General features: G+C 41.2%; 1 protein-coding gene across 1 annotated transcript; it reads left to right on the top strand.

Moving 5' to 3' along the window:
- The first annotated feature begins 4,638 nt into the window (after nt 1–4,638).
- sdhaf3 (succinate dehydrogenase complex assembly factor 3) lies at nt 4,639–15,418 on the top strand. Its single transcript, XM_026299438.1, has 2 exons — nt 4,639–4,965; nt 15,024–15,418. Exons 1-2 carry the CDS (start codon nt 4,789–4,791, stop codon nt 15,216–15,218), a joined length of 372 nt encoding a protein of 123 aa, XP_026155223.1. The 5' UTR covers nt 4,639–4,788; the 3' UTR covers nt 15,219–15,418.
- The last annotated feature ends 1,451 nt before the right edge of the window (nt 15,419–16,869 follow it).

Genomic DNA, 16,869 nt, shown 5'->3' on the forward strand with positions numbered 1-16,869 from the left:
TCCAGTCCTGTCTCCCCTGTATTCATGTCCTGTCCCTGTAGTTCATGTGCTGTGTTTGGATTCCCGTATCCTGCCAAGCTCTGTGTCTTTGTGCCTTGTTCACCTAGTTTCCTGTGTTCCTGTTTCTGTTTTATGCTTTTGAGTTCTAATAAAGCCCCTGTTTTCACCAAAGTGGGTGTATCATTGGTCTGAAGTTAGTTATAACCCCGACACATGACAAGTAGTGGTTACCTGATTGAAGCTGGGACATATGCCTTATGATGAGATATTGCCAAAAAAGGGACAGCATCTGTACAACTCTAGTAATGAGAGCATAGACAATAACTTATGCTTCAGTATGTGTATTATCCACTCAAACAACCCCTCCATGGGGGAGGTGGAAATATCACACCATGCTAAACAACTTCACTCCTCTGTTGGGCTCCACCACACACATCAGATGGCCTTTAGTGATGTTATCAGATTTGAAAGAGAATTAGGGGTGAAAATTATAAATCTTCCATCATGGTAGCGGAAGAAAACGGCTGCAGTGTTTGCAAACACACAACACACCGATCCGCAGATCTTTTGGCTTTTCTTACACAATGAGCACTATTATCTGATCACAAACCCTAAGGGGTTTTTTGGGGCATTGTATCTCTGTGAGCAATGTTACAGCACATATGAAGCACTCTTGCTACCTAATTGCAAGCATCTGTGATTATGAAGGGGAGTCGGGTCATTCTCATGTACGACCCTGACTACCAGCAGCGGTGGATAGATTCATTCAGTTTCCGCCTCATGACTCTGTCCTAAACACTGGCTGCTTTAGGATTTGAAGGAGATTTGGCAAAGGTGTATTTCCCACATAAATTCAACACTGTTGAAAATGAGTTTTATGTAGGATCGTAACCCAACCCTCAGTATTATGGGTATGATAAAATTAACAAGGGTGTGAAAGCTAAATTTATGACTGCAGATTGAAAGACACCCCCTTTGAACTGCAATATCAGCTGGCATACTGCTGCTGCAACGATGTGGAAGTACTGCGAAAGGCATGCATGATTTATTGCTCAGCATTTCTACAAAGCACACAGGTGCATCCTTTTGCTTTCACCACTCTGGCCTCAAGCTGTATAGGGGTGTTCAAGACACTGTTTCTGCCTAGCTGCACTCTGGCTCTTACATATGACAGCGTGTACTTCGAGCAGAATAAAGCATTTTCAGACGTGTCTATTCAGTGGTTGGAATTTGTGATACATTCTGAAAATTGTGTGATATGCATGCGCTCAGAGGGGTTGAACACAAGGTGGGACCATACTATGTGGACAGCTACAACGTAGACATAAACACATGTTATGAATTTTCAGGATGAGGACTCATTATGGTGTCGGTGTTGTTGTGATGTGGGAATGTTCCTGGAATCACTTAAAACAGTCAGATCCAGCTGTCAAAGCCTTTCTTGCCAGAAACCTGAGCGGCTGAACCCTAGAGACACGCTTTTCGGGGGCAGAACAAATGCTATGAAGCTATACCATGTAACATCATGTGAAGATGGTGAAAAAGTTCATTACTATGATTTCACTAGTCTCTATCCCACGGTTTAGTCCAATAAAAATTATCCAATAGGGCATCCGCAGGTAATAGTTGGCAATTTTGACAGTGTTGAACATTTTTTCGGCCTCGTCAAAAGCACTGTGTTACCACCTAGAGGTCTGTACCATCCTGTCTTGCCCTACAGGTGTCATCACAAACTAATGTTTCTCTTGTGCCGTACATGTGCTGAAGAGGTCAGCGAGCGCAATCACAGTGACAGTGAGAGGCAGTTGTCAGGTACATGGGTGTCTTTTGAGCTTGAAAAAGTCCTTGAAAAGGGATACCGGATTCTCTGCACCGTGAGGATGAATTCATCACCGAGTTTGTGTCAGGTGGACCTAAATGCTATGCATACCACACACAGAGAGGGAAGAGACAGGTCAAGTGTAAAGATGTAATGTTGAATTCTGCTAATGCTGCTGTTGTGACTCATGAGTCACTGGTGGGGCTTGTGAAGTTGTTTGTCACTGACCAGAAATCAGACAGACACCTCACAGCCGTTTTGGACACCATCAAGTGCGATAAAAAAACAACCAGAAGAACGACTCAGTTGTAAAGAAGGTTAGAGTTGGGTACAACAAACGCAGGGTATTTCCTGACTACACAACTCTGCCTTATGGATATTAAATTAGAGTTTACAGTCACCTGCACCATCCATTCAGCTTGGCCGTGAGTGGATCATCAAACAGTGGTAAGAGTTTTCTGTCAAAAGTGCACAGAGCCTTATTTCACATAGATTTGACAATATCATTTACATTTATTCATGTTGGAAACCTCTGTACAATCAGCTCCTGAAAATCATAAAAATCAGACATAAATTTTGCTTCTAAATTTTGGCCTGCCAGAGTCATTGTGTGACAATTCTCTGTTGCCTCCAAACAAAAATAATTTACTGATTATAGATGACCTGAAGAATGATGCTAGTAATAATTTGGAGGTTCAAAATAAAGCATTTAATGATGCGACCAGCAGTCCTTATGGCTATCTGCTTATTGATTATAAAGCCAAAAAGCCTGATTATTTAAGACTTAGAACAAATTTGCAGTCTGACCGACCGGTCGTGTACATCCCCAGAAAGCTGAAGTAGAGATGTTACCCCGTATGCAGAGAAATTTGGCAACGATGTGAAGCCCCTTCCAAAATCATCTCATGATCTCCAGTGATCTGTCTTTAAGATGATGCCCGGTGGTCTGAATTAGGTGATAATACTCTCTAGCATACTGACCTCTCGATAAATGCGTCTGAAACGGTTTACAGGGGTGAGATTACCTATCAGCATAAAGACAGATAAACTCGGTGTCAAAGTTAAAAGGATTTCTGCTGGTGTACACCTCGTTGTCAACAAACGCTACTATGATAAATTTGGGAATCTGCCCTATGTAGAGATTATCCTGATTTCAGGAGCTGGTATAGCTGGTATAGAAAATGTTTTCAAAGCCACTCTGTCTATAGCGTATTTTACATTACTAGTCTGCAGCACCCTGCTGTGGGCTAGTCTGGGGGCAGGTGAGATTGTCACCTTCTTAACAAAAAGGCTGGCGGACATGATTTTCACTGTACTTTTGTACTGTGTATTAGAAATACCAATTCCATTAAGTGAAAATTTCTCCTGAAAAAAAACTAATCAGCGTGTATAGGAGCAATTAATTCCACAGTCCTTTGAACTTCCTCACCTAAATACACGGACACCGATACACCAAGGCCCCAGATTGCAATTATCTATAAATTCTAAATTGTAGTGCTTGAATTTTTCATATTTCTGAAGCATGTTAACTGTTTATTTCCCAACATGTACTACCAAACATAAAAGTCTGATTTAAATTACATTGGTCCAAAAGTAAAAAGGCTTTAAGATTTCTTCTTAACGTTTTAAAAAATGTTACTTGGATTTTAAGTACCTAGGGTCAACAGTCCCAGGTGTGATGTGTGACAAAAGAGTGTCAGCAAGAATGAAAGGAAAGGTGGACAAGACAGTGGTGAGACCAGCAATGTTGTCTGGTTTAGAGACAGTGGCACTAAGAAAAAGACAGGAGGCACAGCTGGAGGTAGCAGAGCTGAAGATGTTGAGGTTCTCTCTGGGAGTGACGAGGATGGATAGGATCAGGAATAAGGACATCAGAGGCACAGCTCATGTTAGATGTTTTGGAGAAAAAGCCAGGGAAGCCAGATCTGGGAAACAAAGGAGGGGTCCACCCACATCCCTTTAAGCTTGTCTCTGAGGATGACTGGTTGGATGGTACTGAATGCACTTGAAAAATCAAAGAACATAATCCTCACATAACTTGCAGGCTCTTCAAGATGAGACAAAACATGGTGAAGCATGTAGGTAACAGCATCATCCACACCAGTGTGTTCTTTGTAAGCAAACTGCAGGGGATCTATTGTGTGTTTCACGTGGAGTTTTAGTAGGCAGAGAACCATCATCTCCAGATACTTCATAATAAGGGATGTGAGAGCCACCAGTCTGTATTCATTTAGTTTAACTGGACACTTTACTTTAGGTCCCAGAACAATACAAGTTGTTTTCCACAGAGCCAGGACCCTCCCCAACTGTAGACTCAGATCTGGAGAGGTTCACATACTGGGGCAAACTTTCTAACTGCAGCCTTAATCATGTTACTATGACAGATAGGGAATTATGCCCAGTGAGTGTAGGTGCAGTCGTGGAGACGCACATGAGTGGAGGACAAGAAGAAGGAGGATCTTATCGTCTTTTAACCAATCTTATCTTAATCTTATCTTAGTTGATCTTACTGTGACTGAGCTTTGTACCTTTGTATATTTGTAGGTCATAATACCTGCAGAAATCAGAAAAGAGGAAACCATAATTACCTGTATCAGGTTAGGACATTCTGGACATCATTAAAATACAATATATGCCATATTGTGTCAATTTTGTTTCCCACTACTGTATAGTCACTTAAGTGTATCATAGAAAATACTCAGGTAATTACAGTAACTGTTCAGAATAAACTGCTTGGCTATTTTCTGCTGAGCTACAGCCGCTGTCCAGTAGGTGGCGACAGCGCGCCTATTACGTAGTTTAGTACGCTGAAGAAGTTCCACATCCGGGTTACGCTGAGTTTAGTAACATTTCTTACAGACGTTAGCTAGTTGTAGTTACAGATGTGTGTAGCCCCGTAATGATAGTCTGTCTGGAGGTCCGGAGTTAGGACACAGGTTTAAAGTTGTAAATGTGCACTATTTTACTTAATGGCGACCTCGGCTCATTTCTCTAGAGTCCGCTCATTGTACAAGAGGATTCTGGTCCTGCATCGGTTCCTGCCCATAGACCTCAGAGCTCTGGGGGACCAGTATGTCAAAGACGAGTTCAGGAGACATAAAGGTGCGTCCCCCGGGGAGGTGAAGAGCTTCATGGCGGAATGGGAGGTAAGTCGCTGCAATGACCAAATCACGTTCACAAATCTATCAGTTCAGACTAACATTGTCGTTGTTGCTGGACCTGCTAGAAACCTCAGCACCTTACTCTTCACACCTGATGGTACTGCTGAACGTAACTGAGAACCTTTTTTGTCACGGCTCGGTGTATGCTAATAGAAAAGTGCATTAGCAAAGATCATGTGGACCTACGCAGTACAGACAGCTCACTTCATGTGGACAGAGACAGCCTAATCTTTGTAGGATGCAACAGTTTGGACCAGTGTGTTAGGCTAATAGACATGACAAGGGAAAGCTGGATTTAAACTGTGAGAAAGGTATTTTTGTTGGATATGACAGGAACAGTCCAGCCTACATGGTCTACTATCCTAGCAGCAAGAAACATATATACATATAGGCTACAAAGTGTGGACTGGGATGAATAAAAGTGCAATGTTGTGGCTCTGCTTAGCTGTTCACTGCAGTTTTTTTGTCAGTTTTATTGAAATGTGCGTATTTCTTTCAAGAAAATCCCTCTGAAACTTAATGTTCTCACTACACCAAAGTCTAAAGTCTGACTAAATAGCTGCTTTAGAACCTTGTCTCTGTTCCCTATAACATGCTGACAGTGACAATTAGGAAATAACTGTAGTTACACACCTATAAAATAACACATTCCCAACAAAGCTGTTGTTTAAGAGCCCTACCCCTACTGCCATGAATAAAACATTTTGGTCTAGACATATTCATTTTTAAACACAGTGGTACATTATGGTATGTACATTAGCATAGGAGGTTGGTATTGTAAGTTTGAGATCATTTTATCAGTGACGTTGAGCCTCAGGTGAGTGAGCAGCGTGTCATTCATTAATTTGTACATGGTACACACTGATCTCTTCGGTTTGTCTGATAATCAGTAATCCTCTTCCTAAGGTCAAAAAATGACTGAGCCAGGAGGTGACATCTTTGCAGAACACCACACTATTGCATTAACACTGAGAGCAATACTTCCATTGTGCCTTTAAAACACCCACCATGTGATTACACTACCTGTTTTTATAGCACAATATAAACTATATTAACAGTTGTAAAACCCCTTAAATTCCCAGAAAAAACCTTAGTGTCCTCACTGGTAGCTGTGAGCCTGGTGGCTGTCCAGTAAATGGTCACTCGAATAAGAGCAGAAAATCCGGCTGTCTGCACCCAGCGTACTAGGTTTTGTTCTGCCATATGTGATGTTATCTCTGAGGGCCTATACACTGCTACTGTAATATCAGTTCATCACCATGTGATGGCAGAGCAACCTCAATAAACAGGAGGGTAACATGAAGGGACTAATGGAAAGGTTGTACTTCCTACATAATGTATAAAGTCACTGTAAAAACTTTACCTGCTGGACACACGTTGTTGTGTATGTAGTAATATGTTGTGACATACATTATATGATTATCTTTAGTGAAAGGTCTCACTTTTGTATAACTGATATAATATGTATTCTTTTTCTTTTCCTTTGGGCTGCTCCCTTCAGGGGTCGCCACAGTGAATCATCTGCCTCCATTCAACCCTATCCTCTGTATCCTCCTCACCCACACCAACTATCCTCATGTCCTCCTTCACTACATCCAAGAACCTCCTCTTTGCTCTTCCTCTAGGCCTCCTTCCTGGCAGCTCTAACCTCAGCATCCTTTTACCAATGTATTCACTGTCCCTCCTCTGAACATGTCCAAACCATCTCAATCTGGCTTCCCTGGCTTTTTCTCCAAAACATCTAACATGAGCTGTCCCTCTGATGTACTCATTCCTGATCCTATCCATCCTCGTCACTCCCAGAGAGAACCTCAACCTCTTCAGCTCTGCTACCTCCAGCTCTGCCTCCTGTCTTTGTCTCAGTGCCACTGTCTCTAAACCAGACAACATTGCTGGTCTCACCACTGTCTTGTCCACCTTTCCTTCCATTCTTGCTGACACTCTTTTGTCACACATCACACCTGACACTTTCCTCCACCCGTTCCAACCTGTACACGTCTCTTCACTTCTTTTCCACACTCTCCGTTGCTCTGGACTGTTGACCCTAGGTACTTAAAATCCCCCACCTTCTTCACCTCTACTTCTTAAAGATGGGCACCAGTACACTTCTCCTCCATTCCTCAGGCATCCTCTCACTCTCCAAGATCTTAAGTAGCCCAGTAAAAAACTCTACTGCCACCTCTCCTAAACACTTCCATACCTCCACAGGTAAGTCGTCAGGACCAACTGCCTTTCCACTCTTCATCCTCTTCAACGCCTTCCTCACTTCATCCTTATTGATCTTTGCTACTTCCTGCTCCACAACAGTCACCTCTTCTACTCTGTGCTGTCTGACATTTTCCTCATTCATCAACTCTTCAAAGAATTCCTTCCATCTTTCCATCACACTTGTGGCACCTGTCAACACATTTCTATCCCTGTCCTTGATCACCCTAACCTGCTGCACATCCTTCCCATCTCTGCCTCGCCAACCTGTACAAATCCACCTCTCCCTCCTTAGTGTCCAACCTATCATACAAATCCTCATACGCCCTTCGTTTGGCCTTTGCCATCTCTACCTTCACCTTACGCTGCATCTCCCTGTACTCCTGTCTGTTCTCTTCTGTCCTCTCAGTGTCCCACTTCTTCTTAGCTAATGTTTTCCTCTTAACACACTCCTGAACTTCCTCATTCCACTACCAAGTCTCCTTATCTGCTTTCCTCTTTCCAGATGACACACCAAGTACCCTCCTACCTGTGTCCCTGATCACTTTAGCTGTAGCTGTCCAGTCATCTGGAAGAACCTCCTGATCTCCCAGAGCCTGTTTCAGCTTCTTTCTGAAAGCCACACAACACTCTTCCTTTTTCAACTTCCACCACTTGGTCCTCTGCTCTGCCCTTGTCCTCTTCATCTTCCTCACCACCAGAGTCATCCTACACACCATCATCCTATGCTGTCTGGCTACACTCTCCCCAACCACTACTTTGCAGTCACTGATCTCTTTCAGGTTGAAACGTCTGCACAAGATGTAATCAACTTGTGTGCTCCTGCCTCCACTCTTATATGTCACCCTATGCTCCTCCCTTTTCTGGAAAATGTGTTCACTATAGCCATTTCCATTCTTTTTGAGAAGTCTACCACCATCTGTCCTTCTGCATTCCTGTCCTGCTTACCAAACTTACCCATCACTTCCTCATCACCTCTGTTTCCCTCACCAACATGTCCGTTGAAGCCTGCCCCAATTACCACTGTGTCGCCACTAGGGATACCCTGAATCACCTCATCCATCTCTCTCCAGAATTTCTCCATCTCTTCTAACTCATATCCTACCTGTGGGGCATAACCACTGACAACATTCAACATCACACCTTCAACTTCCAGCTTCAGACTCATCATCCAGAACGATTTCTATTTTGGCGATTCCTGGCAAAATCCTCCTTCAGGATAACTCCTACTCCATTCTTCTTTCCATCCACACCATGATAAAACAGCTTGAACCCTGCTCCTAATCTATAGGCCTTGCTACCTTTCCACCTGGTCTCCTGAACACACAAGATATCCACCTTTCTTCTCTTCATCATATCAGCCAACTCTCTAGTTTTCCTGACAAAGTCCCTACTCTAAGTCCTACACTCCAGACAGTTCTGGAATAGGACAGCACTGGAGGATAATGGGTTCCTGGTAGCTTCACGTTTGATTCTTCTCAAATCTTTGGCAGTTAATTTGCGTCTTTTTTTCTCAATATGTTTCTTGCAACCCTTTTGGGGATTTGCAACAAAACGTTTGATGGTTCTGTGGTCACGTCCTAATGTCTTGGCAATTTCAAGAGTGCTGCATCCCTCTGAAAGATTTTTTATAATTTTTGACTTTTCTGAGTCTGTTAAATCTCTTTTCTGGCCCATTTTGCCTGAGGAAAAGAAGCTGCCTAATAATTGTGCACACCTGACATAGGGTGTTGGTCTCCTAGGGCCACACCCTCCTTCAATACACAAATGCACATCACCTTGTATGCTGAAATCCAATAGGCAGTCAAGTTTATACAGCTTGAAGTTGGAAAATTTGCATTAAAATGACAATATGGTCAAAATACTCACTTGCCTAATAATTGTGCACATAGTGTAGAGACCTTACACCCCTGTCACATTCAATTCAATTCAATTCAATTTTATTTGTATAGCGCCAAATCACAATACAAATCATCTCAAGGCACTTTACAAAAACTAAAACTAAAAACCCAACAATTCCCTTATGAGCAAGCACTTGGCGACAGTGGAGAGGAAAAAACTCCCTTTAACGGAAGAAAAAAACCTCCAGCAGAACCGGGCTCAGTTTGGGCGGCCATCTGCCTCGACCGGTTGGGGTGAGTGGATAGAGCAGAGAGAAAAGAACAGCAACAATAAACAACAAATAGACACTGCAAGTTGGTGGGGCCAGTAACTGCACATCAGCGATAAACAGCTCCAGGACCAGGGACACCTGCAGAAGGTACAGAGAGAGAGAGAGAGAGAGGGAGGGAGAGAGCACAAACTAGGGGAGAGAGAGAGCACAAGGTTAGTAACATTCAATGGTGGAATATACATGAGGTGGGAGAGAAGGGGGGGGGGTTAGGGTAGGGGAGCTCAGTGCACCGATGGTCCTCGGGCAGTCTAGGCCTATAGCAGCATAACTAACTAAGGGATGGTTCAGGGTTGCCTGAAGCCAGCCCTAACTATATGCTTTGTCAAAGAGGAAGGTTTTAAGTCTAGCCTTAAAAGTACAGAGAGTGTCTGCCTCCTGAACCCAGGCTGAGAGCTGGTTCCACAGGAGAGGAACTTGATAGCTAAAGGCTCTGCCTCCCATTCTGCTTTTGAGAACTCTGGGAACCACAAGTAGGCCTGCACTCTGAGAGCGAAGTGGTCTATTGGGATAATATGGTACTATGAGGTCTTTAAGGTATGAAGGAGCTTGATTATGAAGGGATTTGTATGTGAGAAGAAGGATTTTAAATTCTATTCTATATTTTACAGGGAGCCAATGAAGAGAAGCCAATATAGGAGAAATATGATCTCTCTTGCTAGTTCCTGTCAGGACTCTGGCTGCGGCATTCTGGATTAATTGGAGGCTTTTTATTAAGATATTAGGACATCCAGATAGTAATGAGTTACAGTAATCTAGCCTTGAGGAAACAAATGCATGGACTAGTTTTTCTGCATCATTTTGAGACAGGATGTTCCTAATTTTGGAAATGTTGCGCAGGTGAAAGAATGCAGTTCTAGAAATTTGTTTTATGTGTGAGTTAAAGGACATGTCCTGGTCAAAAATAACTCCAAGGTTTTTTACAGTAGTGCTGGAGGCCAGGGCTATGCCATCTAGAGTAGCTATAATTTTAGTATTTCTGAGATTTTTAGGCCCAAATATAATGACTTCTGTTTTCTCCGAGTTTAAAAGTAAAAAGTTACTGGTCATCCAGGCCTTTATGTCAGTTAGACAGGCTTGAAGTCTGGTTAACTGGTTTGTGTTAACAGGTTTAATAGATAGATATAACTGAGTGTCATCCGCATAGCAGTGGTAATTAATAGAGTGCTTCCTAATGATATATCCTAAAGGAAGCATGTACAGGGTGAACAGAATCGGTCCTAGCACGGAACCTTGTGGAACTCCATAACTAACTTTTGTTCGTGTGGAAGGTTCATCATGGACATGAACAAACTGGAATCTGTCCGATAAATAGGATTGGAACCACTTTAACGCTGTTCCTCTGATACCAATCACATGCTCCAGTCTCTGTAATAAGATGTTGTGGTCAATGGTGTCGAATGCAGCACTAAGGTCTAGGAGGACAAGTATCGAAACAAGTCCATTATCTGAGGCTAAGAGAAGATCGTTGGTAACTTTCAACAGTGCTGTTTCTGTACTATGATGTGCTCTAAATCCTGATTGGAAATCTTCAAATAGTTCATTCCTGTGTAAGTGGTCTGATAGCTGCTTAGCAACAGCTTTTTCTAGGATTTTAGAAATAAATGGCAGGTTGGATATTGGTCTATAATTAGCCAAGACTCCTGGATCAAGACTAGGCTTTTTGAGTAAAGGTTTGATTACTGCAGTCTTAAAGGCCTGTGGTACGTAGCCTGATACTAGAGATAAATTTACCAAGTCCAATAAAGATGAGTTCATTAATGGCAGGGTGCCTTTAAGCAGTCTAGTCGGGATGGGGTCCAAGAGACACGTTGATGATTTCGATGAAGCAACTACTGATGTAAATTCAGAGAGATCTATAGGAGAGAAGCAGTCTAAACATAACTGAGGTCCTACAGATGATTCAAGAGCTACTGTAGTAAAAGATTCATTTATTGCAGGTATAGGAAGCATCTGCTGAATTTTATCTCTAATAGTTGTGATTTTATTTGTAAAGAAACTCATAAATTCATCCCTGCTGAGAGCTAAGGGAACACTGGGCTCAACGGAGCTGTGACTTTTTGTCAGCCTGGCTACAGTGCTGAAAAGAAACCTGGGATTGTTCTTATTTTCCTCTATTAGTGATGAATAGTATGAAGTTCTGGCTTTACGGAGAGCTTTTTTATATGTTAGTAGACTGTTTTTCCAGGCTAGAAAAATTTCCTCTAAGTTTGTAAAGACATGCAGCCACTAATACCTAATGTCACGTAGCCCTTCATTATGTGCAATGTGTAACGAGCTCATTGTAGCCACTGTTAAAATATTCATTTTTATTTGCTAAAAATCATTTTTTTGGTTTTTGAAAATATTATACTTTCTTTTCAGAATCAAAACAAGATAATTGCACATTTCATATTTTTAGTTGTAAAAGTATTGTCTCAGGGAACAATCTTATTGAGTTGTTGTTTAAGTTTGTTTCATGGAGTGAGGTTTAGTTTCGGTTTTGGACTTTTATTTTGGTTAGTTTCCTGTTGTTCTCCTGTGTCGATCTTGGTTAGTTTTATGTTCATTAGTTGGATCAGTTTCACCTCTGTTAGATTAGTCCTTGGTTCTGAGTGTATTTAGATCTCCCGAGTTTCTTTGTTGTTTCTTTATCCAACTTTGTTGGAGCATTAACTTAACGTATGGGGGTTACCTTTGTTCGAGGAGGGTGTAGTTGTTTGTACCTGCCTGCCTGCCGAGTGGCGGAGACGTTATGTATCTTGCCCGAGCCTGGTCGAGCCAGGTTAATAAAGCTTGTGTCTGCACTTGGGTCCTCTCCTCTTCTCCTTCACCACCATCACATCATAACAGTTTGTTTAGGCAATTATTTATTTATTTATTTATATAAATTATTTTAGGCTCCAGCAGATTCCTGTGACCCTAAACAGGAATAAGCAGGTATAGATGGATGGATGGATATAAATTTTATTTATTCAGATCAGAAGTGGTTTGAGGCGACTTCTACACAGGGTTAACAAAAGTAGCATTTCATGGTTAATTCATGAAATCCAGTGTAAGTGCAAGTGCTGTTGTCACATTTTATGCTATGATGTGACCATTCACCAGGGTGTACCCCTGCCTTCCACCCAAAGAGAGTTGGGATAGGCTCCAGCTGATCCCCATGACCCTGGTTAAGGAGTAAGTGGGCATAGAAAATGGATGGATGGATGTGATCATTCATCAAGTTTATTGACTGTCCCAGTCCTGTGAGATCCATTTATTTCTATAACCCTGACGCAAACCCTCATAAGATCTCCCTGGATTCATGTACTGATCTGGGATCATCCTCTGTTTCCCAAAAAAATCTTAACCATTTGTGTGCGCCCAGTCTTATTTTTAAGACAGCCAATGTTTTGCAGCACAATTACACAGTTCTGGGGATTGGTCACTCACCCATCTGCAGGTAATTTTTTCTAATGAAACAGGTGATGATTGCAGATGGAATCTGGAGAGGTCTCTTTGTTATCCATAAAGCCACTGGGGAGAGGCAGTCATTTTCATTATGCCTTCAGTATGCATTTTCATTTGGTTTGGTCCCAGTCAGGGGACCACTGGTTTTTGTCATATGGATACACAATGCAATGGTTCAGATGAAAGCATTTCTAGGAAAACAATTAAAAAAAAAACACAATAATAAACCAAGACAACAAAAACACCCTTGCCTATGATGAACTGGTGTAAAGCCCACCTTTATGGCCCATTCCAAGAAAACCCATTTCTAGCTTTAATTCCATGATAACTTTATTACATAACAAATCATATATGCTAGAGGTAAGGATAAATTGAATGTGAAAGTAAAATAAAAGGCTAAGATAAAGAAAGGGAAGAATGTTATTGCAAAAATGTTGGGACCGTAAGTATTAGCCTTGAGTTTTTTTCAAAATCCATAAACTCAGGTATATAGTCCTTTGAGGAAATTCTTTATAATAATTCATAATGAGTCTAATTTGAGCAGAAACACCAAAATGGAAACTATGCTCACTCACATACAGTAGCTTTGACAATTGTTCCCAATTTCTTGTGCATTGTCTCACATCATATTTCTGTTATACAGGGTCACACGTATTTACTCAAACATCTGTTTAATATACCACAGTTTAAGAAAAAAGTAATTGGACAACTATGTAATTTATAAAAATGCATCATGGTTTGTAACAGTATACTAAAACAGACAGCTATTTAATGGAGAGATTTGAATATTAGCTGCAGGTTACTTTATTCTGGAAGGTGCCAACAGTAGCCCTCACTACCACTCTATAGGACAAACAGGGCACATTAGTAATCTCAAAATGACATATGCTCTTTATATAATTAACATGAATTTATGGAATTTTCTATCATGATGCCACTCATTATATCCTGAAAACCTTCCAGGACAAATGGGCTGGATCTTAATATTGGATATCAAGCTTGTTGGCATAATGGTAGTGGATGTTTTCCAAGGTTCTGGTGAGGGTTTTGAGGATGACAAAATGAAAGCAAGTCAGACGAGGTTGCGCTGTTGACGTCAAACATACCCAAATCTATTATGTACAAAGTACAGCAGAGCTCAAACTCTACTCGTTCTCTCTCCAGTCCCTTCTGCCATTCTTTCTGCTCCACCTCGGCTTCCTCAGAAAAATACTAAGGAGTGGGAACAGACAAAGTGCGAGGCTTAAAATGAGATTATAAGCACTGAGTGCTCAATGTGTAATCTATTTATTTCAGATGCACCCATGAGACCTCTGCTCTGAATAAATTGGCTCTGATGGGCCACACAAGTTCTACCCAAAGAGACAAATAGACAAGAGTGAGGGACAGAGGGAAAAAGAAAATAGCTTTGACAGGGCGATACGAGGGACAGTCTGAGACTTGTCCTGAAACCACTCCAGTATTGACTGTATGCTTGGAGTTCTGCCTAAAGGATTCAAATATTGGACAAAACACAGTAGATTCCAATAAAGAATCATCAAAAAGCATTAGATTGAGATTTTTCTGTATTACCATAATGGACCTGATAGGGATGCTTTAAAAATCTGCATTTTACAAGCATGCATAAGTGGACCAAACTGCTGAGGTTTTCCTTTCAGCTGTAATCCTTCTACCTCAGGGTGGATGTGTCTGCTGTGGTAAATGTTCAGCATAATTATATTATATGCTGGAAAAAGTCTCTTAGATAAATGGCTTGTTATTGTGAGAGGGTTTGTAAAAAAAAACAAAAAAAAAACACTATGCTTTCTGAGTAGCAAACCTCAGACATTGGCTGCATCGTCTTTATTCAGATGATGGATGGCTTAACAGAAGTGAAACACTTGGAGGTGGCTGTGGAGCCGCTCAGAGTAATTCATATTCACCACACGGGCTGATGTTAACTAGACATGGCAAGAAGAGATCAGTGTGAGTGAGTTTTAAATGAAACAACGTTTATCCTTCTTCCATTAAAGGATTAATGGAAACCATGTAAAAATGAGGATACACACAGCTGTTAGACTCTGCACATGAAATTTGCTGACAACAAACACTTTCCATTTTGAGCCATTTGTTGTACTAGTTACACTGTGTGATGTCTAATGATTCCGAAAGTGTTCATAGGGTGGAAGATGAGGTGCTAAATGTTACCACGGTTCTTGTCAGTATATAAATGTGGTATGTGTTGTCACCCCTGCAGAATTACAAGGACACCCTGCAGACTCAGGTCCTGGCGTCAGCGGGGGAGCGACTCGGCTCAGTCAAGTTCGGAGCCAACTTGTCAGAAGGAAAACTTGGTGACTTCCAGGAAGAGCAGATTGGCCAGCTGTACGAACTCATGCTGGAGTCCACCAAATCCAGCAGACAGTTTGACTTCCAGGAGGAGAGCAAGTAAAGCATCCGGCCACAAAACAGAAGGTGCTATGAGTCAGAGCACTAATATATTACCTCTGAGTGCTTCAGATGAAGAGTGGTGCTCAAAGGCCAAAAAGGGGCTTTTAAGAATATTTGATTATCTTAAAGTGCTGTGTAATATCACTGTGTTCCTGTGGTTGTTTCTTTTAGTGCAATAATAAAACAGAGGCTGTAATTTGTTTCTTTTGTCAACTTTTCGCATGAATACAGTTGCGAGTTTATGGTTGTGAGGGAAAGGCACAAAGACATTTCTCCTCGGCAGACCACAGCTCACACCAGTAATGCCACTCTGGGTGGGGTAAAACCTTCATTATCTGTGTGGAAATATGAACAGTTGAAACCACAGAAACACAAAATCTGTTAGTTGTTTGTGGAGGGTGGAGATCGGGATGGCTGGAATTGTTATAAAAGTCAATTTTATAATTGTTGATGCATCAATTCTCTCTGACAGAGTTCAGGCATCACAGTGATTTCTTCCGGACATAAACAGTAATCAGCCATGCAACATATAAATGCACTGAGGGATACGAAGACTCTTTGTCTTGCAGTGTATAAAAGTATAACCGTCCAGGGGTGCACAATTCACATTAATTTCATGCTACTCCACTAATCTACTGTGTTGGTAATATGCAAAAAAGCATTATGTCCAACTAAGGCAGTGAAGAATGATGCAATGTAGTAAACAAGATATAAACAATATGCAGTTTGAAAATGTTTTGAGAAAAAAACAACTTCATGCCTACTATGCATGTGCACTGTTGGAGTAGTGAACTCATTGTAATACAATTGATATGAAAATTGAATTAAGTTGATTTAGTCAGAAATGATGATGAGTATCCCTTGCTGTTATGACTGTTATGTACAGTACAGTGAATGCAAAAGTGCAGTTTGAAGAATGATAAAGGTCCACTTGCATAATGTATTAATCTAATATGAATGTAATGACTTATGAAGGCAGCAGGGTTTCACACTGGGGTCTTGTTGAAAGATTGTTGGAAGGTACTGAAAGTCCAAAGCCCTCCTAAGATGTCTAGAGGTTGCAGTCTTCATTACAGCCTTCAATGCTATAGAGCTGGACAGAAACAACATTTGATGATTTTTTATAATTTTATAGTCATAGTAGTGGGGACCTGACCAGTTGTTCTGCATTTTATAGCAATACAGACATCATTGAGGTGTTTTTATCTAGACCAAAATAATAGATTACTATTATATTTATAGATTCTCTTAAAGTTACATGAACTGTTTAGGGGCACTTTTAAACAAAACATTCATTCATCCAGGCATTATCTATATCACTCATCCTGTACAGGGTCACAGGTGGGTAGTAACATTAATATTTTTTAGAGCTCTCTGATCAATGCGCTCTTTTTAACATTGTTTCAATGTCTCAACACTTATTTTGTAGTATTATTTGGGAGTGATGATGGTTTGAAGCGCAACGTTCTTCAATGAAATTTAACAGCACAAGTGAGTCAATATGCAGCTTAGATAAAGCGACAGAGGGTGTGTACCTTCACTACTCCATAAACCTGGCTAGTGTCGTGAATTGTGTGATGTATGAGAGGCGAAAGAGAAAAAAAAAATCAATCCACAGCTTCATTTGCAGCATTATGTGAGCTGAATTCACT

This window comes from Mastacembelus armatus, chromosome 11 (assembly GCF_900324485.2).
Source record: "Mastacembelus armatus chromosome 11, fMasArm1.2, whole genome shotgun sequence".
In the NCBI taxonomy this organism is placed as follows: domain Eukaryota; kingdom Metazoa; phylum Chordata; class Actinopteri; order Synbranchiformes; family Mastacembelidae; genus Mastacembelus; species Mastacembelus armatus.

Bases quoted from the DNA above. Each gene is read 5' to 3' on its own strand.
- sdhaf3 (XM_026299438.1), top strand. From the start codon at position 4,789: ATGGCGACCTCGGCTCATTTCTCTAGAGTCCGCTCATTGTACAAGAGG. The intron at 4,966-15,023 runs GTAAGTCGCTGC...TCACCCCTGCAG, and splicing joins GCTTCATGGCGGAATGGGAG to AATTACAAGGACACCCTGCA.